The following is a 23,896-nucleotide window of genomic DNA, read 5'->3' on the forward strand; positions in this document are numbered from 1 at the left end:
TATGCAGCTGTTCCTCCACAGAATTCATGTGATTATTTAACGTCCAGCAACTTTAACAAAGAGAGAGCAGTGTTCCCAAAGTCATGGCTCAGTAACTCTCTTCACACGAAAAAATCAAAACTGTCTTTCTCAAGGAGTCTGATAACAGATTGAAAACATTTTGATCAAATTTTGATGATTGTGCACTAAGCTGGGACACTATAATACAATGAAGAGAGCCTACTTAGAAACTGACTTCAAAAAGCTGTTCATTTTTGGGCTGGAGTGGGGGAGTTACTCAGCAACTATATTAGGTCTCTTAAGGGTTATAAACTCCCAGGACAGATGAAGGAAAGCCTTAATTGTGTTCCAGGAAGGCACCCGACACCAATTATGAAACAAGACTTCTGCAAGTGTTCTAAAAGCCTTTAGCTTTTAGAAGTCAGAAACTCAATTTGTTTTTACTGTAGTTGACTCATGAGTTTATAAAAATAAATGTATGATGTTGTATATACAATTTGGTATACGCAGCTCACAAGTAGCTCATAAAAATAGGTATTCATAAAATAATAAGAAAATTTGGATATTTTTACATCAATCAATAGAAATTAAGTTAAATATTAAATTAATATTTAAATGCCAAATCTCTACAATCATTGAAAGTAACAAAAATACAAATACAAAAAAATATATATTTTTAAAGGTCAAAATTCTCACCTTCACTTTAAGGCAAAAATATAAATATCTGTAACTGTATCCTTTTGTAAACACTTAAGAGAGAAATGAAGAATTGAGATGAGGAATGAAATCAGAGCACAACAAGCTTTCTGATCGTACTCTAACATATCTCAGCTGCTTGAAACATCATGCAAAAAAAAAGATTGGCAGAAATAACCTCTGTAAAGAATGGCACAAAGTATAAATGAAGGGAAGCGCCCGGTTCCCATCTTCAAGTGAAAAGCTGCTTCTAACATTTCTTCAAGAATTTTACCCTGAATCTCTGAAGCAGGTAGATCTGTGTTAAGAACACCTTGAAACAGTATTGTCATACATACGGACAGTAGAAAATGCAGACTATTGCATTAGGAAACTATGGGCTTTAAAGAAAAGTAAGGTTTGAACAATTATGGCCAAAAGCTTACATGACAGAACCCTCTGGAGCTGCACTGAACCTATGAACTTCTCCCATCTTGCAACTCATACATTATAAAACTTACCTTCGTATCTGCAGAGCAGATGCAATGTTAGGAAGACATCTGAGCATTTATTTATTTTTTAAATATTTGCTACATATTCTGTTCCTACATTTTACAATGCAGTATGAAATAAAATTTGTGAGAGATTGCAACATTTGTCTGTAAAGTACAAAAAAATCTCCAACTAATAGACAATTAAAAAAGAAAAAAAACAACAGAAAATCCTGACTCCTATGCCCCGATTGCTGAGAGAGCAACATCACAGCTGTCCCTCTTCATTCAGTATTCCATTTAAAAATGCAGTAAGAATATCAGGCTGACAGGCTTCATCCCAGAGAAGTGGATGCAGGAACTGCTCCCTGCCTTCTGCTTAAACATACCAATAAATCCATAAATTGCAGTCTACTGTTAGTAGATGAAACATACATCATTTGATCAGTGATTAAATTTAACTCAATAGAATAGTTTATATTTCACCTTTCAGGAGAACTATCAATAAAGTGAAAAGAAAACAAGTAGTTGCAAAAATAGGTAATGAAGACTTCTTGTCTTAGCCCAGAACACAAATGAAAAACAGAACTGATACTATACCTTTGAAGAATTGGATCTGTTGCAAGCAAAAATATTTTTCAAGAGATATAAGAAAAAATTAAATAGAAGAAAGTACTTGGCATCACAAAAGGTTTGGATTTTTAAAATTAAATGGAACTTTACAGTTAATAAACCATAACATATCTGTCAACAATGCATCACATGGCAGAGTGAGTTAGTCTTCCTTTCGGAAGCTTTTCTGCAGAAACGTTAGAATTCTCATTAAGTTGCCTTTACTTGAGGAGCAATAAGAAATTAAGGTTTTTATTTTCATGAATAGGCACTATATAAAAGTATATGAGCATAAGAAACATACATAATTCTGATATTCTTGAATTCTGCTCATGCTTTGTATTAGGAAACAAGGAAAGAAAGAAGAAATAACTGCAAATATACTTTTTACAGTCTCATTTAAAAAAAAATATAGGCAATCACTGAAGTGCATATATTAGCTAAATTCTAACGAGAAGACTAACGAGACTATTAAATTTTAAGTCTAATGATCTTTGTTGTTCTTTGCATCCAAGTGATTGCTTCTTCCAGTGAGAGATCAAAATCTCCACTACATACGTGTATTTTCTCCCCTGCTTTAAAGCTTCATAAGGATAGATCGCTCAAGAGTAATCTGCTTAAGAACCTAAATTCCAGCCCAACAATGAGAAATACATATTAGGTGATAAGTTATCCTTATTTCACAAAACAAAACTTCACACGAGTCTCCTAATAACTATAAACGTGAAACATCTGTGGGCAAAAACAAATCTCATTTTCACTTTTTTAGCTTCTTCTCTCCTGTATTTAAGATAAATTTCATCCCATCAGACCTGGTTACACTGAAGTTATTACCAGGCCCCCAGCATAAGAAAGAAGCAGAGCTGTTGAAGCAGATCGAGAATAGGACACAAAGATGAACAGAGGGCTGAAGCAGCTCTCCTCTGAAGAAAGGTTGAGGGAGCTGGGCTTGTTGAGCCTGGAGAAGAGTATTTAAGTTATTGAAGGGAGATTATAAACAAAGGGAGAACAACTTTCTACACAGCCTGATATAAGACAAGGGCAAATTCTTTTAACCAAAAAGAGGGCAGATTTAGGTTAGACGTTAAGAAGAAATTCTTCACTGAAAGGGTGGTATAGGAGGCTGCCCAGAGCGGTTCTGTATGCCACATCTCTGGAGATGTTTCAAGGCCAGGTTGGACAGGGGCCGGGGCTCTGATCTGCTACCCACTCTGATGGGGGGTAGCAACCATGCCCACTTATGGAATTGGATGGGCTTTAAGACTCCTTCCCAGCCAAGCAATTCTGTGATTCCACATTCCTAGTGGGATAAGGATGAACAGAAAGAGACTTTTATCCTTTCTGTTCCTCTCTACACTATTTTAATGAAACTGAAAGGATAACCTGACAGAATTAAGAAAAGTTTGGGAAGGAGAACGGCTAAGAAAAGGTAAAGAGAAATAAGACAAAGAATGCTAAGATCATCCTCCCACTCAACAATATTGCTGTACAAAATAATAATAATAAAAAATCTAGCAGGTATTCTTGATTCTTTTTTAGTTCCTCAAAAGAGGAACACTGCTTCACAAGACAAAAGCATTTTACATTTCTGTTGATACCTAGATAAGTGGGTTAATTGCTACTAATAATATGTTATTAAAATAGTTGGGGCAATAAGAAAAAGCTAGCAAAAACAGCAAAGCAACTGATAGTTTTTAATTCAAACTACCAGCATAACTTGATTACTATTTTTTTTTTCTTTTTAAATCTCTGCCTGTTTTACTCACAATTTCCCCATACAATACGCCCTGAACAAAACAGCCCACACACAACCGAAAACACACAATACAACTTCTAAAGTATGTCAGCAGCATATTACAAAAAAATTTGTCAACTGGATTATATTAGAGAGTCTGAAAACATTGTTAACTTGCACTTTCTTTTCCTAGATTTTTTTTAAACCAAGAAACATCACATCTTTCAGGAAGAACTACATTCTGCTTCTCCAAAGATGATGTTCACCATCTACAAGCTACTGTATTTGTCTTTATTTTAACTACTAACATTTCTAATCCTCCAATGCAAGAAGCAAGAAAGTGTTCATTTGAAGACCATTTAAAAGAAAGACATACACCGGAATTTAAAATAATTATAATCCAAATGCAGCTATTCTTCAGTTTCATTAAATTTGTAGTTGCAGTTTTTAGACTAACAAAAGAAAACTAAAGCCATTCTAAAAAGCAATAAAATTTAATCAATTTCTCAAGTTAGTCTTGAGGAATAATGGAGTTTTTCACTTACCAATTTAGCCTCAGACTGCACTGGCTGTGGGGAGGAAGGCCCTGGGATTCCTGGGATACTAGGCACCATGGTGACAGGTCTAACAAGCTGACCAGATAAAGTATAAAAATGAAGAAAGCCTGAGTATGTTATCATAATACAGAGTATTTGACACCACTACCCTCTGAAACCAAAACAGCTGTTTCAAGTTCTATGCTGCACTTACGCAAACCTGCTACACTTTCAAATTAATGTAACATCATGCTTACTTACTGGAACTGCAGCAGGGACATGTACATTAGAATTTGTAATAGATGCAGGAATAGCAACAGGCATGGTTTGTCCATTAGGAAGATGTAACAGCAGTGGAAATGGGCCTGGAACTGGACTGAAAAAGGAATTACATGTATTAGAGAAAACTTATCCAGAGAAGAGAACAACCTTATACATTGTATAAATATATGCCTATATGAACAGTTTTAATGTAATATTTAGAGATTAAACATGAACCTGGTGACGTGAAGAACATGGAATAGTATTTCACATGTACAGAAGCACCACTTTCACCCAACTGTCTCAAAGTTGTATAATAACCAAAGAAACAATAACTGACAGTTAGCAAGACAATCTTTCTAGAATCTGTAAGAAAGCATTACACCAAGTTTTATGTGACTTACACTATTGGTCTGTTAGAGGATGGAGCCTGGGTAATAACAGTACTGGACGTTGGTGACGGTATTGCCTGCTGAATAATAACGCTGGAGTCAGAACTCGTAAGTAGAACGTTAGGAACCTGTAGCGATGCTGGACGAACTATCGTTGATGTGGGCTGCGCAGTCTGCTGCAGTGACACTTCCTGAGGAGAAACCAAATCAGTTTGAAAAATAGTTATGCACCATGAATTGCGATCATAAAAGGAATTTAATTTAAAAGAACGTATCAGAAGTTCTCCAGCATCTGAATCAGCAAGAAGAATCAGTTGTACATTTAAAAAAAAATTAAAAATCTTCAGATTAATTATTTTAATCACAAAAATGAAATACTAGAGTTATTTTAGTTTTATGACCACTCTTGGCTCTATTTATGATAAAGTTACAATTAATATCCGATCAAACCTAATTATTAGTTAAATATTTTTATAGCAAGAAACTCACTGGCGCTATCTGCACCATTGCACCCACAACGAATAAAACATTTCATGGTGTTCTTACGAACATTTCAAATTCAGCTATTGTATCATCTTTAAACAAAAACAAAATAGGTTTATTTTCTAGAAAAAGGGAAAAAAAACAATTTATGCTCCTTTATACATGACTTATATATGCTTTGTAAGTAGAGCGTTATGCAGTAACAGCTCCCTGGAATGTTACATGGAGAGCTATGACAAATATTTGGATATCCTGACACAGAGAAAAGGATCTGAGCACAGGAATTGAATTTCCTGGCTACAACTAGGTAACAGACAACACTCACTGCAATTCTTAGCTTAGCAATCAGGTAGCACACATTATGAGGCGCAACATAGTACAAGTAACCCAGTGAAACCAGAAATGCCTTACCAAAACCAGTGCCTTCCTTCTCAGGAAAGCTTTCATATGGTCAGACTTCAGATTGTCTTTACATGGGACTTTTTTGAAGTTATTTGGTATTTTCACACTAACTCTACAGTCCAGGGCACAAAGCTACACTCTTGAGACCAGCTTATTTTAGTTGCTCTGCTGTGAGACATTATTTCAAATAGAACTTCTCACACGGATGTCACACAGTGTGTATTGACAGGAATTCAACTCAAGTTATTAATATTTATTAACAAAGCTTGAAGTACCGTCTTAGCCATCTTAGTTTTTTTGTTTTTGTTTTTTGTGTACATTCCCTGGAAAATAAGCATTCAAGTACTTTACAGAACTGTATATGGGCTAGCAAAATGTGGGCTTTAAAAAAAGAAACAAAAAAACTTCAGTAATGAATTTTCCTCCCCTTCGAAATACACAGGCTAGATTTGACATCAGGGTTCATTAATTCATTCATCTTTTTCCCCCAGGGACCTAAAAGAGCCTATTCACGGTGAGAGAGTTTTGGGAGAACAACAGAAATATAGCAAGGAAGACAACAATACATAATTTTTTATTTTTTTTTTTTTTAAGCATCAATATCAATCTAGCGAAATGATACGTTACAAAACTTGAACACAGTACCTAAGGTTATGGACGAGTGCCCAAAGAAAACAGAAGTACAGTATGGAATTAAAGAAAAAGAAAAGAAATAGGAAGAGGCATATTCTTAGGACAGGGTTGAACACTTCTTCACAAATGAGGAATTTGATGTAACAGCTGTGCAGATCTTATTCTCTGAGAAGAGCCACAGAAAGCAGACTAGCTTATTGACTGTAAGAAATTAGAGGAAGGCAGAAGGGGAGAACATTTGCCCTGAATCTAGCAAGAGTTAACTGAAAATATAGCATTGTGCCATTCTTCACTTGTTTCTGTTTCATTTTTCTCCTACCTGCTGCTTGCCACTACTACCAGCATTGTTAGTGCAACCAAGTAGGTTAGCAGAGTCACCACAAAGTCTGTTCCTACTGTAGGACTTGAACACAGGAACACCCATCTTTGCCATATGTAGCAGAACCAACAGCTTTAAGAAGCTTGGGTTTTTTTTGCTTTTTCACCAGAAACATCTTCATATACAGCAACCACAAATATATACGCATATAAATATAAATGCAGGTATATGAGCACCACAGAGTGAATACTCGTGACAAAGTAATACTACTTTCTAAAAAAAGGTGAAAAATAACAAACAGGTAGCTATAGTCACAGAGCCATGGTGCGTTACAACTTAAAGACAAAAATGCACTCGTGCAGATATTCATACCTTCTCAGTAACAGTACTGCCAGAACAGACCCTTTTCTGTATGGGTATGTGGGAGCTTTTTAAGTACCTGTGTGAACAGATCGGGCAATAGCTCTAGAATACAACGGTCTAAGGAGAGAAACGTGCAGAGAAAAGGCAGCATGTGAAAAACTGATAAGCTCCAGAGAAAAACAGCCCTGTTGAATTTGTAAGAATGGATAAACTCAGAAGAGCAGCTGAATCTGCACATGGTCACCGGGGTGCGCACAGCACCCATGTCAACATGCTGTATGATTCAGGTAACGTCCACAAACTTGGTGGCTGCTATGAGCAAGCAAAGACTACAGGATGATATGGGCTCGATGAAAGAATGGACCCCCTAAAAGACTTGCCAAACAGCCACCTAACCTTCCATCACTACAACCTTCCACTTACGAGCCAGCAGCTGCGACTGGCCTCCCAACTTCTGCTTCAACTATGCAATGCTGTAAGTTACAGTGTGAACATTGGCTATTGATAACAGCTTAACTGGTGAGCGTCCTAATAAAGATTGACTGTAAACAATCTCTTCCTGGAGTGTCTACCTGGAGAAAGGTAATTTGCAACTTTCACACCAAGTACTCCATGGTAAATGTATTTCAGCAACCAAAGATCAGTCTAGTAACATAACTTAATTCTAAGAAATTCTGAGAACAGAAACCTCATGCGAACACAACTCTATTAAATACAGCCTATCTTAAATACGGTGCTTTGTTTAGAAGAACAGAAATGATCACCAAACATTCAAAGAATAACATGTTTATTCAGTTGAAAACAAAGTATTTTCAATTTCCTCTTCTCACACTAACACACATTAAGTTTAACTCTGGAAAACATAAACGTGCTAATTACTTAAACAATGCTGCAATAATGTAAGCTGGAGATGCATTGGATCTACCAGAAACTGTCATTTTATCAACATATAAAAACCCACAGGCACACCACTCCAATAAAGATACTCACTAGCCAAAGAATTGTTCTTATGAAGTGTAAATTTTGTCTAAAATAGGGTAGTCTGTAAATTCTGCTAAAGAACAAGGACAAAAAAAAAATAAAGATAAGTTGGCAGAATCACGACCTTAAGAGATTTTACCCACCTGTAAAAGAAAAAGAAGTTTAAGTCTATTCAAAGATACTGAAGATTTATTGAAAGGACCTCTCCCATCCTTTTATTCTTGAAACTAAAAACCACTGAAGTTCAGAAAACATTTTACAGAGGATGATAATTATATTTTTACATTTGTTTTCAATACTTGCATATTTGCAAGTATTTTGAATCTAAAAGCAAATATCGTGCAAAAACTTCCTGATACAATCAATGAACACTTGGAATTCTTTATACAGAAAGGCAGATGGCCAGAACTATTGCTGTAATTGATTAACACTAAGAAAACAAATGGCTTTGAAATAATTAGTTTAGGGAATTAGCTACCTGTCAACAACAAGAAGAACAACTTGAGAAACTCTGTTGAGGGTCTCCTTCTAAAATATCGTTAATAAGAAACTATAATGAGCTTGGAAACTCTGAAATAAGAAGTTAACCTTTATTTGCTTATTATTTTATGGCTAAAAGACTTTAGGTACTTATAATGGTATCTTAGTCTATTCTACATAGAATAACAACTGCTACTGAAGCTTCGTGGAACTAAGAAAACTCTCCTAGAATACTAAAAATAGGATGAAGCATAATTTTGAAGAGTGTCTAAGAAATTCCTTTGACAACTACAAAGAAAATGAGAACCTTCTTCCACATACATTAACTGTGACCGTTTAAGACTACTAAAACATATTCAGCCAAGGGGATGGTTACGATGGCATAATTTAATAAAATAATTTTAAAACCAGCTATGCCCTGAAGAAAAGCAACAAACCTTCCCTCCTTCAACACACCTATAGAAGGAGAATATAAAAATCTAACTGAGAAAACAGCAACACTCTGCTCACATTTCTCAACTTCTGCAGGCCACATTCAGCAGCAGCACACTCCAAGCAGCACCCTCATCCTTGCTCAGCTTGTCTCTACAATCAGACATCAAAACAACATTAAGCTGCAGCAGCTTTTCACTTCAGCACTGTTACAGTGACAACACTGAAATTACATAATGAATAAGTTTATAAGCACTGCCAGGCATTTAGATACAATTTGCACTTGTAATGATGCTAATGAGATACTGAACCACTACTGTAAAATAAGACGTTTATATTTTCTCCTGCCAAGACTTGAGCACTTAGAATAATTATTTGCAGACAAAAACAAACTAACCTCTCCAAACTACGTAATAAAGAAGAAGATTTAAGATTTGGACTATGATATGCTTGATCAAAGAAGCTCTTATGTGTATTCTTTTAAACCAGTTTTACTATTTTTGACTACATGATTGCTTCGATAAGCACAATTACTCATCTTTCCTAATTTATAAAAGTCAGCATAGCCTTCTGAAGACAATTCTCTACTGGAACTCTCTTGACTTTCTGTCACATACACTGTCTGTTGGGAGGATAAGAGAAGTGGTGCAATTGGAAGCGGTAAGCTGGATACAAAGAATAGCATTACCTTCACAAGGACAGTCTGGCATTGGAATGTATTAAGCAGAGACATTGTGCATTCTCCCTTCTTGGAAGTTTCAAGATTGGACTGCATAAAGTCCTGAGTCTCTCGGTCTGGTCTCAGATCTAAACTCTGCTTTGAGCAGGAAGTTGGAATAGAAATGCCTTACGGTCCCTTTCAATATGAATTATCTCGTAATCCCAAATAAGTCCACTAATTTTTGGAAACAAGGCATTTAAGTCCCTCAAATGCAGATTGACCACCAGTGATGTGCATAGAAAACCTGAGTATAGCAACCAGGTTGCTTACTATGCTTTCCTCCTTATATTTTTATTTCCATTCCTACTTGATTGAATAATTAATTCATTCCATTAATTTTGCTCAATTTCATGCGCTCCAAGAGAACTTCATATGATGAAAACACTGCAAGTTACATATCAATCTTATTATCAAACTATTTCTTTTTAGTACTGCCAGAGCAGTAGTTCTGAAATGGATTTAATTACAACATTCTCTTGAGACAGACAATACCTCACAAATCCAGCCTTCAGGTAAACACTAAACAAGCAACTGCCCCACATCACTGTTTTTAAACATACTGATATAGCTGAAAGGGTATGGATTTTGAAATACAGTTTTCCTGCTTAATTTTGAAAGACCACCCATTTGACCCTTGTACATTTTTATGGAACACCCCATGCTGCTGCACAAAACAATTCATGAGAAAACACAGAATAAATACAAAAACGTACACACGGAGTCTCAAGCTACACTTCATTTGCTTTTTCAGGACTACCATCTGATGATGCATAAAAAAAGGATAAAGAGCCCAGTTAAGACTTTTTTAACGTAGCAGCAATACTAAATCTGATTTCCTTTGTAGTTTTACTGAAAACTACTGTGAGGCAAATAGAAAATTGTGCTGAGCAAAGCTAACTAAGGAATTGAACAAATTAAGTACGTTTCCAGAAAATGTGGTTAACAAAGTCTTTCACTTTCAGCCAGTTAAGTAGCATGGGTATCAACATGTACAAGAAGACTAAAGACCATCAGAAGATTCAGATAACGAATTCCAACAATAAAAAAACAATCCTGACCTTTTCATCATTGGTAGTAGACTCTGGATGAGGTAAAGGACTATCTTGATGAGTTGTCTCTACAACAGAAGGTTCTTCAATTTTGTTTCTTATAATTGGTGTTGCAAGAGGAGACAGATCTAGAGGCATCTAAAAGTAATAGTGTAAAAAAAAAAAAAATCACTAAAAAAATAAAATATGTAAGAAAATACAAGTATCTAAGGAGAAATATTAGCTTTATTATAATAATAACAGTGAGGTGCTGATGTTTGAAGATCTTGATGCAGATGTGTCAGCAGTCAAACCTACTTTTTCCAGCATCTGTATAAACACCAATTTTCACTAAGACTGTGTTTCAATTTCCATTGCCAGATTAAACACTTTTCTGAAGTTCTTCTTTCCCAAGATTCACAGGAGAGTTATAATTGAGGAAGGACAGCACTAAACTTAAAGGCTACGCTTACGATACAATCCCCCTATAAATGACATCACACGCCGCTAAGTGTAAAATCTTAACTTCATTTTCAAAGTAGAAAAAAAGCTATGATGGATGGACTTGTCATTTCAAACTTGGTGCAGATAATAATTGCTGAAAAAGTTTTATATTGCTACACACATAAAGTCCACCAGAACATCTGAAATGCTGCAAAGAAATTCAGTTATAAAAATACTTAAAGCAGTGTATTGACTCGAAAACCTGTACTACCATCTAACCTGTTGTCCAAACACATTTGAAAGAGAGTTCCCCCAGAGCTCATATTCCATTATTATTCTTCTAGGTGCTTTTTTTTTTTTTCTATTTCATTTCTATTTTTTTTACTGAATAGGTTATTAAAAAGAAGGAAAAATTGCTAAAGGTGGAACCTTTTTGCACATTACAGCTGAATGTGAAACACTACAGAAAAACTACTTTAAAAAATCCTTAGGAAGAATTGCTATCAGGGTAATTTTTTCTACCCCTTGCCATTCTTGTTTATTTATGTTATCAAAGATATACAGCACAACTGTGTTTCTTCTTGTCAGCTTGGAAAACAATTATCAATTTTAAAAGTTGTTGAAATGTTTTAAATACTCTGCAATAACTGTAACCTCCTCCAAGAAAGTGGTCAATTACAAAGAAAGTCAAGTCAGAATCAAAAACAGAATTTGTTTTATCATTCACATGATTTTAAGAAAGTTACTGTGCACCAATTAAAAAAGATTTGGCACAGTTGTGAGCTCAAAGCAAAGGTGAGTTTTCATCAAGAACACACAGAAATGAGACCTGTTCACAAGTGCCTACTAAAATCTTTACTGAAACAGAGAGTAACCAGACACTGATTCTGTAAAGTCTACATACATAAAGAGACATACATACATAAAAGAGACTTTACTTAATTTTTAATGTCACTGTCTGTAGAAGTTAAAGCTTACAATCAGGCAAAGATAAAATCATTCAAAGGGGACACAATAAAAAATTTTCATTTGCAGAAGTGTTTATACGCTTGGGCCCTAAACTAGTTAGGGCAAGCAAGTTATAGAAGAAATAGGAGAAAGCATGTTTAAACTTAAGGACAGTTCCTCATGAAAGAACATCAAATGCTGAACAGAAACTGTAAATTCTGCTTAGATTTTAGTGTACTGTAAAAAAAAGCAATGCAGATGTTTAGGTTGTGATCAGTAATTTCTAGGTAAAAATGATTATTTAACTGACAAAGCAAACACAATTGTTATCAAATTACTGACATTTCCAAATTTAGTGGTTGTGCTGAATTGTTAGAGTATTTAATACTATTGTTTTCACTTCTTTCTTCTCAAATGTCTTTCTGCAAAATTCATTAATTTTCAGACTTTTAAAAATTATTTGGAGCCGAATGAAATTTCAATCAAGCTAATGGTGAACTTCAACAGATACACAGGCAAGATACTTAGAGAATTCAGACAAAATCAGTGTGTTCCATTCTTCTCACGTAAACTAACCTGCAGAAAAGTAATCTTAACCTCTGTATTCTCCCCATAGAAGATTATACATGGGCAGCTGGCCAACAACTTCTGGTATAGTTTAAAAGACAACATATAAACTCAGATTTGCTTTTCTCAATTGAACAGCAGGACTGAAAAGAAAATTTACATGAACTTACTTTCTTAATGTCATCTTCAGAAGCCTTTTTAAACTCATTTTCAAAAGGGCTTGCTAATTCATTGAATAAGCCAACTTCTTCACAGTTCTTCAAGAATCTAGTTGGTGTTGGTGTCTGATCTGAAATTAAGTTTACATAAACCACACAATTTTACTTTTAAAATACTATTTGAGAACACACACTTTGTAAATAATTTTCAAAGTAAAAGGAGACAGTACCAAAATATCAAGATACTGATTTGTAATTATAAAAACACACAACTTTTACTAAAAACTAGCCCAGGCCAACTAAATTACATTCAAAAAAATCTGAATTTATTCAGATAACTATTCATAAGCCTCAGTGAGTTTTATGCTACAAAGGATTTCTTCTAACTTAAAATCAATATGATACCAAGGAAATTTATATATTTAAGAAATCTGTATTTTGCCTACATAAAGATGATATCAATGGGGTTATTTACTTTAACTAGCTTTATAGTTGGCTTGAAGTATTAATACATTCATCATTTAGCAATTCACTTCAAAATTACTTCCCTTTTGTTCAGAAAACTAAATACATGAAAAGCAAGGGTATTTTTGTATGTTTAGGATGCTCATAGTCAGTTGCCTGTTAACTGTTAATTATTTATTTTGAAGACTGGTTAAAAGAACAAAACCTTAAAGATTTGTGCTGATTTCCTGATCATGTATACTCTAGTAACACTCTCAAAAGATGCAGCACATAACAAAAAGAATGGCAAAACTAGTGCTTTGATACCAAGTATTTTGGTGCATCTATTGGGAATGAAAGTATAAACCCAAAATCTCATGGTAGCAACTGTACAGCAGTTCTTTTTTCCTATCAGCCTTTCACAGAATTTGCTCATTTCAGACAGAATTATCTTCTCATTCCTTGCCAGCCAGCACCACACAGATATCAATAAAAAGCAGTTGCATTACAAAACATAGCAACATACGGGATTTACATTAATATGCTTGATTTTTGAAGCCAACACTGTCATTTTCATAGAAAACTAGACTCTTGATTAGAAACAAGGAAAACTGTTTCATTCTGAAAAACACAGATGAGGGAAAGGAATAGATGATGTGGTTAAAAACACTGTTTTGCCTTGAAAGCACGCTCCTTTCTGTCCTGCAGGAAAACCAGCCACAAGGCATACTCCACCTGCTGGAGACAAGTAGTTCAAGTCTGCAGACCGCTAACCCCTTACAGCGCTGGAAGGATATCAAAGATTTCTTCTGTCCACATCCATCAACCACAGGGAGTTTTTCTCAAGAGCCAGTCAACTACAGCACATCACTTTGGTGAGCTAGCAGCCTCTAGTTTCAAAGGCAAGACCTACACAAAGGCTTTAATTTTTTTTAAAAAGTGCATTCACAGCTCACAGACAGTCTCTTTCTTTCTTCTAATGTTGTGAAAATGAGAGTAATCAATTCCAAGTGTGTGAAACACGATAACAGGAGATATAATATTGTACAAAAGACTTCATTGGATCTTGTAATTGTGGAATTGAGCTGCAGTTCTAAGACTCCTGGCACCCTGCTTACTACTGCCTGAGGCAGTCCCAAAAGAGGTTTTCTATAAATTTACTATGTAAATTCCTCTATTTCACTACTATCACTGGGTCATCTGTTACAAAGTAACTTCATCTGAAATACCATTAGCATTATTATGTACATCTTCACTAATGTAACCAAGCAGTTATAACTACAGTTCATGTACTGAAATGTAGTTGCAAAGAGACAGAATGGCATCACAGTTTTGTTCTCACACATCTGATCAGGGACAGGCCTTCTTTCTTATGGTTTAATAGTTGAGAACTGTGTCTAGAATACCAAAATGTAACTGCTATTGTAACAGTAACTTCTTTTTGCCTCCTCGTCCTAGTAAGTTAGCTTCTTAAAACAAAGATACTCTGTAAATGTCTGAAAGTGTTCGCAACATCCATTTACACTGTTCTACCACTGAAAAAAACGTTTGACTATAATTTTGCAATTAGCACGTGCTGTCTTCATTGAAGAGCTTTAAAGTACATTATGATCCCTTGGTGATTACTTCTGAGCCTGAACAAACAAAAAAGTTACTTACCACCATGAATTCAGAGGTGGAAATACAATAACAGTAGTTGGAATTTAAAAACACTTCAAATAATTACTGTTATCTTCCTTGTAGTTACTAACTCACTCTCCTAATGTCATCACAGCACGTAAAAACATAACATATTTTAAATTTCAGGGACAAGCAATCCCAATTAAACTGTAAGCCTTAAATATGGTACAACCTAGTGACAGACCTGTTAGGCACAGCCTTTACTAGTGTTGGTTCTTATTGAACACTTACTACACAATTTAATCAATTATTAAAGTATTGATATCCGGAAAAAAAATTTATCATGTATCAGATCTAAATAAAGTTAAAAAGCAGATTTTTAGAAAATTTAATGATACAGGAAAGCATTTACAAAACACTTTGCAGACAACTACAATGAAGAAAATATTTCAGTCTCACAACACACATCTACTCATTAAGTACAGAAAACAGACCAAAATGAACACACATTCCACCAGAAAAAATGAACAAACTAGTTATGAAATTCTATACTAACCAGCCACGATGACACTATCATTACGAGCCGGACCAAATTTCAGTGTCATCTCATGTTTATGTTTATGGACAGCCAAATGATCCTCATTGGTAAAACGCTGCGGCAGAAAATGTTAAGAAATGTAATTTTGAATATAAACACAGTAAATACAGTTCTACAGAAAGTCACTTTCATAACATGTTAAACAGTTGTTACTGAGTTAATAGACAACTCTTTGGAATATCTTACTTTGTTGGTCAACAGTACCAGCAAAAATATGACAAAACTCAAATAATGTTCACAGTACCCAAACAGCAACAACATCAGCAAAATGGCAGTGTAAGTACCTGCAGTCATCAAAAGTCCACAGTAACATTTCAGAGTACTGCAGACTCCCATTAGCAAACAGCCATTCTCTATGCTAACAGATCTTGGCAGTGTTTAGCAATTATCACTATTTGATATTATTGTTTGGTTTATCACAATTATGAGAATTGATCTGTAATCACAAACACAGACTTACTGTATTTAATAGTGTAATAACTGAATAAAATGCAACTCCTGCCCCTTACAGGTTTCTAACATGAAGCAGACGGAATGGGAAATACTGCTACATCATCAAACCACTGAAAGGCTGTAAATTATTACAACTTATCAGCATTTAAAAAGCTCCCAACTTTTCAGAAGTGTCCCAGCAGTGTTTTGCATACTCTTCCACAATTTAGTGTACACTCTATGAAGGAAGCAGCAAGCAGATAAACTATATACTGTACAATATATATATATTTTTTTAACTTGAAACTTGCTATGCCTCTTTGATTGCGAATAAAGATAGTGATTCAGCTGAGATACTCTAAGAAAAGTCTTCCCAAAATGTATATTTCTACATTCAATGAAATATTCTAATTCTTACTTTTCTTTGTAAATATCTGGAGCCCACATAGAATGGCCTGAGTTGAAAAGGACCTCAAAGATCATCTAGTTTCAACTGTCCTACTGTGGGCAGAGCCACCAACCACCAGACCAGGCTGCCCAGAGCCACATCCAGCCTGGCCTTGAATGCCTCCAGGGATGGGGCATCCACAACCTCTCCGGGCAACCTGTTCCAGTGCGTCACCATTCTCCAAGTGAAAAACTTCATCCATAACATTTCTGATTTTTCCCCAATCGCTTAAGTCACTCCACATATAACTTGTAAGAGATACCCGCCAAGCACCATCTCTCAGAAAACCATATAGAAAGCTTAACTGACCTCCAAGCATTGTCTTTAGAATATTTATGTGAGAAGGAACACGCATACGTGGAGTCGAGAGGAGATTTAAAAATGCGAGATTACTGAAAAACACTGCAATACAGGCCAGGCTCTTCTGTTAGGACTCTGCTTGCCAAGGGTTCCAAATGCCACTATCCACAGCTCCCATGTCTTATCTCTAGATACACCCTAAGGCAGGGATACCATTATTCTATCACACTACAACTCAAAGACACCTCTACGTCCTACTACATGACACAGATTTATTTGGAAGGAACAGCATCTCTATTCTACAGCATGATCTGGCATCTGGAGAAGCTTTGCCCATTCTCTGAGACACAAATTTCACTTTCCTCCTTCACTTCAATAAAGAATTGTTGTAGCCCCACGATGCATCTTCTATGAGATTTAGTTCTGACAGCTTACATCAAAATTGGATTCAGACAGGGTGGGGACAAACATATTGCTTAGAAAAAGGTATTCAACTCCTACGAATTCTGATGTCGCTGAACATACAAGACATGGTAAGAAATCTGAGTCCTTTCCCACTCTAAATACAAAATGCTTCATTAATGTAACATTAATGCTGTCAGTCATCATAAAAAGCTATCTTTTCAGAACAAGAATGAAAATATTTTGACCTCAAAATCAAATCAATTCAAGTGCATCACGAGAATGGAAAAAAAAAATGCAGCCAGTTTAAGGAATTGGTTCTATACAAAGGCAGCAGGAATGTCAACCTCACACAGCAGATAATGTAAACTCACTCATTTTCAGGTTACTGAATTGAAAGTGGTAAGACAAATTTTAAGTGACCATGTATTAAAGCATTCATTAACTATTTTTGTTGTTGTTGTTTTCTGCTCATTTAGTGCTACTAAACACAAATCCTGCAAGTCTCACTGTGAGCTCCTCATTAATGTTGAAATATACTGAAAAACGTAGGTTACCTGCACAACTATTGCACACATTTTTTCATGAAAACAAATAAGACTGGGCAAAAAAGGAAATTGTCTTCATTATATGGTTAGTATTTTTCTGAATAAACTGAGAATTTAAATGCTAGAAATTCTTGCTGCCGCCAGCTTTTCAGCAGAACTGGAAAGATGGGTACTTCCTACCAATTAAGTTTCTTCTCTTCATTCTCTGGAAACATGTTTCACTGTTTTACTTTTACTCAATCAATGTTAATAACTTCAAGTCAGACCATTACCTGGCCACATCCAGGGGCAGTGCATAAAAAGGGTTTGTCATCACTCATATTCCACAGGTCGTTGTGCTACCTGTATTAAAATGACAGTGGGAAGCATTTTAAAAACACTGCAGCAAATTATCAATATATCAACATCCATGGGAAATTTTAATATTCTACAAGCAATAACTTCTGCCTTCTAACAGCACTAAGAATCTAAATACCCAGCATATGAGTAGCATCTGGACTACAAACTCTCTAAGTTTGTAGCCAAAATCAAATTGAGACAGATTTTAAATGTGCAACTCAGTTGGAGAGACAAGTGTTTGTACACAATGTCACCAATTGCAAAACATTTATGAAAACACAGTAAGACCATTTGTTTCTGAAACAAAAATATCTTGTAATAATTACCCAATTCCTTCCACCCCCTGCCAAGAAAAGAACAAAGCAGCAGATAAATAATGAGGACTGAGTGCCAACAAATGAAAGTGGTTGGTTAGATAGTTTTTTTCATAATCATGTAAACTTTTTCATAATCATCTATTTTTTTTTCCCCTCACTCAAAGCAAAGCTACCACATAGCCCATTATGGACTCTTTTAAAAACATAACTGCACAACACACATATACTTTAATAACATCTCAGCCATATAACTGAATCACCAGGAAGCTAAAAAATATTTAAGAAAGAATTAATGGACACTATTCTAATTTATGCTGTTTTGCTTCCTCATCAAGCATGCTGAAACACGTACCTGTCAGATTTCACACATAAATCTGTTTCATAGGGCAAACTATCATATCCTCCTTTTCATGGCAATGAACTGTAATTGAAAGAAGATATTAATTACCATGCTTGTTAAGTATACAATAAACCACGATTTTGTAAAGATACATGATATAACGTCCATCCTTCATAACTCAAACAAAAAACACTACAGCTTTGCCAAATGAATCGTTTACCTCAACAGATCCACTTCTTTAATTTTACTTCTCTCAGACATTAAAAGCTGCTTCTACAATTAAATTTTTTGGACAAACTACATGATTGATATTTTTCTTGTAAAAAAAAAGAAAAACCTAGAGTCCTTTATTTTTTAAGTGAGAACTCCAACACTAAAAGAAAAAAATCAGTCCACAAATTAACCTTAAAGCTACAAAAATCCTAATAGTTTCAGAGACTTGCTGAGGAGAATTAAAATACTGAAGAACTAACATTTTATCCAATTATTTTTTTCATAGCTGGAGGCATGCAATACATTTTTTTTTCTTCAAATAAGCAAAGATGATCTAAGATAAGGTATTCTAAAGTATGCAGTGAAGCTTTAGGTAAAGAGAATAAAGAGAAACACGTTGTTTGCACTCACATCAGAGCAAGGGAAACAATTTCAGACAGATCTGCTGTCAGACACTCCTTTCCACCTTGCTAAGAGCAAGACATTTCTACCCCATACTTGGAAATCAGTGTGGTCATCTACTTGAATCTTTCATGATACCAGTACAAAGAAGAATTATAATTCCATCAAGCGTCAACAATGCTGTATTAACTTATTAGAAAATGTGGTCAAGGTAGACCCGATAAGCTGTGGACAGCAGGTGTAACTGTCCTTCATCTCATCATTATCAACTCTCTGCTCCTGAACCATTTGGCTGGAAGTTCTCTCAGGTTCATTCTGGGCTCGGCTACTTTTTATGCTTTCCTGGCTATTGGTCCTTAGCACAAGCTTTTCCTTCAACCTCTTCCTTTCTGGTTCTAGCAAACCAAAATTAATCCACTGGCATGGTATGTCTGCTCTGATTGTGTTCTGTGTTAGGGAAGAACACAACTGGGTGGGATAAGAGAAAGGAGAGTACATTTCTCAACTACATTTCTCAACAGGCAAGGTGGTATCGCTCTACTTTGGGAAGAAGGGACACAGATGGGATTGGGTCAACCTGTGTTGGACAGTGCACAAGATCTGTACATGGATGCTGTAACATCAATGACTCAAAATAACAACAGTTCAGGGACAATGCACATGTAAAAACATTATATTGTCACATCAGAGATAAGTGATGAGCAACTAATCCCATTATTGAAGTTATCTCATTTTAAGTTCAAGTAACAGGAGGAGAAGAAAAAAAAAAAAAAAAAAAAGAAAAGAAAAGAAAGCACCAATGCAGCTAACTAGCCAGGAGATGACAAGCACTGTTAGCCCCTCTGTGGGTTCCCCCCCAAAAGGAAACACATTCATCTTTAAGTATGGATATTTATATAAGTATCTAACAATGTTAGTTCCAACCTGCGCTTGGTTTGATGAATAAATGTCTTTGTGATTAACAATCACAAACAAAACAAATTCATGACCACTCTTCAGGGGGAGAGATGAAAAGGTGCAAGCCTTCGGAGGCTGCTTAACTATCTTAAGAGTACCATTTACCACTAGAGACAAAGCAGTTCAAGTAAGCCTAAGCAAATCATCTAAGACATAATACCTGAGAAATTTGTATGTGTAGAGGACACATTATCTGATCCTTTTGCCTAAGATGAGCAGTAAAAACTACTGCATAAAATTTTGGATATTACTTTAAGGAGGAGAGCCCAATGTCCTTGGCTATGGGCACCAAATAGCAAAGAAGCAAATCTTGGAGAGAGAGAGAAAGAGAGATTCCAGTGTCACTTCTAAATATATACATTCAACAGAATGAGGATTCTGAGACTGAGATCACAGAAGAGACGAATGGCTGCCAGAACCTTTAGATTCCTTGGCACTAACAACTCAGGGAAACATTTATGTCCTACAGACAAGATGCCAAAGCAAATCAAGGAGAGAGATTGCTCCACCAGTCTTTGCAAAGAATTCATAACCTGTCTCAAGGTTCTGAAGAGGTGAAATATTTACTGCACTGTTACAACTGTGAACATGGTACTATCAACATTAAAGAGTATTAAGAATGTCATGGGCAAGTTCAATATTCACGACTTAGGCTTCATGACTAAGGTTGTTCTCAATGAAGCCTTAGGATTCCACCTTTATATTATCTGGAATTTAAATAGACACTGAGAGGTCATCCCCCTGAACACTGTACCTTTGTTCAGCTATGTAAAGCAGATGTTTTTATTATGGGTTCATACAGGCAGGGACAGACTCCTTTAGGTCTCAAGAGGAATTAGCTTTGCTAGATCTTGATCGTGAGGCAGCACATACTTAAATGCAACTGCAATATACACACAATTACATATTATAAACAAAAAGTTATTTCTTTAACAAACCAAAGGTGTATTATTTTTCTCCTAAAAGACAAAGATTTTGATCAACCAAGGGGCACACACAACACTCTAACTGTTAATACAGCTTACACGAATCTTTGAAAGTGCACAGTATTAGTCACAAAAAATCTACTACACCCACACTGTTAGCATTTTTTTTCCCTTAGGTCATAAACTGTAAAGATTGATTTTTTTCTTGTCTGCCCATTGACTCTTTTAAAGGAATATTACCAAAATATGCATTTGCATATTAAGCAGTCACCAGGTTTCACATTTTAGGAAGCACATTTTGGGAAGCCTGAAATTTTTGACACCCTGCTTATAAAGAAAAAGAAAACAAAGTGGTGTCCTCTTCAATAACTTCATGGAGAGAAATTGGAAACAAATTCATATTCTGAACTTTCTGTTACTTGTTTGCAAACTACAAGGCATTCTGAGAGATAATGCCTTGTAAAGAGATTCCAACTAACATCTAAAGAAAAAAAAAAAGTCTCTTGAAGTGCTAAATTTTTTGAACTTAAAAGAGAAAATAAGTTCACTCACCCATTCCAGCAAGACCTTGGACATTATAAATCTAAACAGAAACCAGATCTGACAGGATGGGAAAACAAAGGGCTCACATTCATTAGTCTAGCCACACCAGTAAGGATTGTATTTACCTATTACAGAGACAAATGCAAAGCTCACACCTAGAACAAAATTATTCCATGCTACACTGCAGGCTGAGGGCCATATGATTGTCAAGCAGCCTTGGGGCAGAACTTGGATCTCCTGGTGGACAACAAACTGAATACAATTCATCAGCAAATCACTTGCAGCACCAAAAGCTACCAGCACACTGGGCTGAATTAGAAAAAGCATAGCAAACAGATCAAGGGAAGTGACTGTTCTCCTTCACTTGGCATTCAGGGAGCTGCAGCTGGAGTACTGTGTCCAGTTTTGAGCCCTCAAAACAAAAAAGATAACCAACTCAAAGAGAAACCAGTAGGGGCCCACCAAAACACTTATGGGGCTGGATTATTACGTTCAAGAACAGTACAAAGGAGCCAAACCTGTCCAGCCTAGAAAAGGAAGGCTAAGGAAAAATCTACTTTCCTTCTAATGCTACCTACTGTGCTACTATAGAGAGAACAGATTCAGATTCTTGGTAGTGTACAACAAAAGAATGAGACTCAACATCTTTGGAACAGCTTTAGAAAACTCCAGGTGGTTAAGTTTATGGCCCACCACCTGAAACTGTAGATGCTATGCTAAAACAAACAAACAAGAAACAAACAGACATCAACAAAAACCAACACAAAAAACATCCTTTGCCTGCCTCCTCTCTTTCTTCTGCATTTTTGTGTGCTCTGGTTTCAAAAGGCTATTGGAGACTGACTGCTCTAAGAGAGAACACCACAACAAAAAAAAGAATTAAAAAAATACGTTCTCCCTAAATACCAAAAGAATAATCCTACATGCCATCTTGACAAAAATGTTCCCCATCCAACACAATGAGAAATAAAGTATGTAAGCTTCAAACCTAATGGCCAGAGATGAATTATAGGCACTTTTGTTTGCTAGCCAGGTAACAAGCAAAAAAACCTTGTTGCATAGAAAAAAAGAAGACAGCTCTTGAAGTGATTCAATTTGAATTTGAACCTCCAGCCTCAACTTTAATTCTTCAGATGAACCAAATACTCCAATTAAAGAATTCTTATTATAGTCCACTGAAGTACAACATTCTTCTACAAGCCTTGCTACCATGCCTTCTCTCAGAAAGACAGAGAAACCTGTAGATTCTCAGCGTAATTCTCAAGGAGAAACAGTATCAGAGATGAACATGGGAACAGCATCAAATAATCTCAGCAGTACAGACAACTTTAATCACAATACAATCTCTCATTTTTGCTGCTCATTTGCTCCACATTTCAACACAAAGATAAACCAGAATGGTTTGAAAGCATTTAAATGTCCTAAGTCTCATCACTTTTGGAAAGCAAGCAATGAAGTAAATTATATACTTGTAAATAAATACGATCGGTTAAAATGCATTTAATATAAAGCAAAATAAGTACAGTAGCAATTTACTGACATCTAAATAAGCACTGACAGCGTGCTTATTTAAAAAAATAAAGGTGTTCCCATAAAACATCAAACCAGGATTAATCTAAACGTCACAAAACAGCTTCAACAATCATTTGTATATTTTTAATCAGATTTCAAGTAAATACCTCAAGTACACTTTCAAGAAGCTATTATTGCTTCTTCTGAAGCTTGCCTGTAAAATACCTTCCTGTAGACAGCTTATAAGAAAAGGCAACCACAGACTTGACCAATGTCTCGATGGCTTATTTTAGTGGTAAAGGTTCTTTTGTTTTCTCTCTTAATTCCCCCATACAGCAGAAGCACGGAAATCTCAACTGACACCTCAATTCAATTTTTTTCTATTAAGCATTTAAATAGTTGTTTAAAATGTATACATGTACATTAACAATCCCTGCAAAAATACCTCCAAATTTGCTGAGCAAAGTCATTCACACATGTCTATAAAGATTTGTCAGACTTGCTGCTGCTAAAGCCTCTCAACATTACCAAGCACGCTGGATGCCAAAAGACCCTTATGCCCTAATTTGCTCATCAGCTATGCAAACTTACCCTGCAATTTCTTATTCTAAACCCTGTAGCAATAGACTGCCCTCTTGTAATTTCAAAGCTGACACAAACAGCATGGAAGAAGACACCTTTAAAGTAAATCTAAGATAGGATCTGCTGAGAAGACAACTGTAAACAAACAAAATCTGGTAGGCAAAAAAACCAACAACGCTACTTCACAATTCCTCTGCTGCACAGAAAGCAAGAAGAAGCGCACATTCCGGCAGGTATCAACCCATTCCTCAATTGGACAGCCCACAGAGGACAATCTGAGCCTACCAGCTACTGTAAGAGCTGATTGATCTA

General features: G+C 35.7%; 1 protein-coding gene across 3 annotated transcripts in view; it reads right to left on the minus strand.

The window, feature by feature from the left end:
• Positions 1-23,896, minus strand: part of CHN1 (chimerin 1) — a 145,207-nt gene that overhangs the window by 116,666 nt on the left and 4,645 nt on the right. For all 3 annotated transcript variants that reach the window (XM_048954039.1, XM_048954040.1, XM_048954041.1), the window contains exons 3-10: positions 18,462-18,530; positions 17,726-17,795; positions 15,282-15,378; positions 12,674-12,792; positions 10,575-10,703; positions 4,715-4,893; positions 4,311-4,425; positions 4,059-4,145 (exon numbers count right to left, since the gene is read on the minus strand). In XM_048954039.1, the coding sequence (XP_048809996.1) occupies positions 4,059-4,145; positions 4,311-4,425; positions 4,715-4,893; positions 10,575-10,703; positions 12,674-12,792; positions 15,282-15,378; positions 17,726-17,773 (774 nt within the window). In that variant the 5' untranslated portion in view covers positions 17,774-17,795; positions 18,462-18,530. The remainder of the gene's footprint in view (positions 1-4,058; positions 4,146-4,310; positions 4,426-4,714; positions 4,894-10,574; positions 10,704-12,673; positions 12,793-15,281; positions 15,379-17,725; positions 17,796-18,461; positions 18,531-23,896) is intronic.

Source organism: Lagopus muta, chromosome 8 (assembly GCF_023343835.1).
Source record: "Lagopus muta isolate bLagMut1 chromosome 8, bLagMut1 primary, whole genome shotgun sequence".
NCBI lineage: Eukaryota > Metazoa > Chordata > Aves > Galliformes > Phasianidae > Lagopus > Lagopus muta.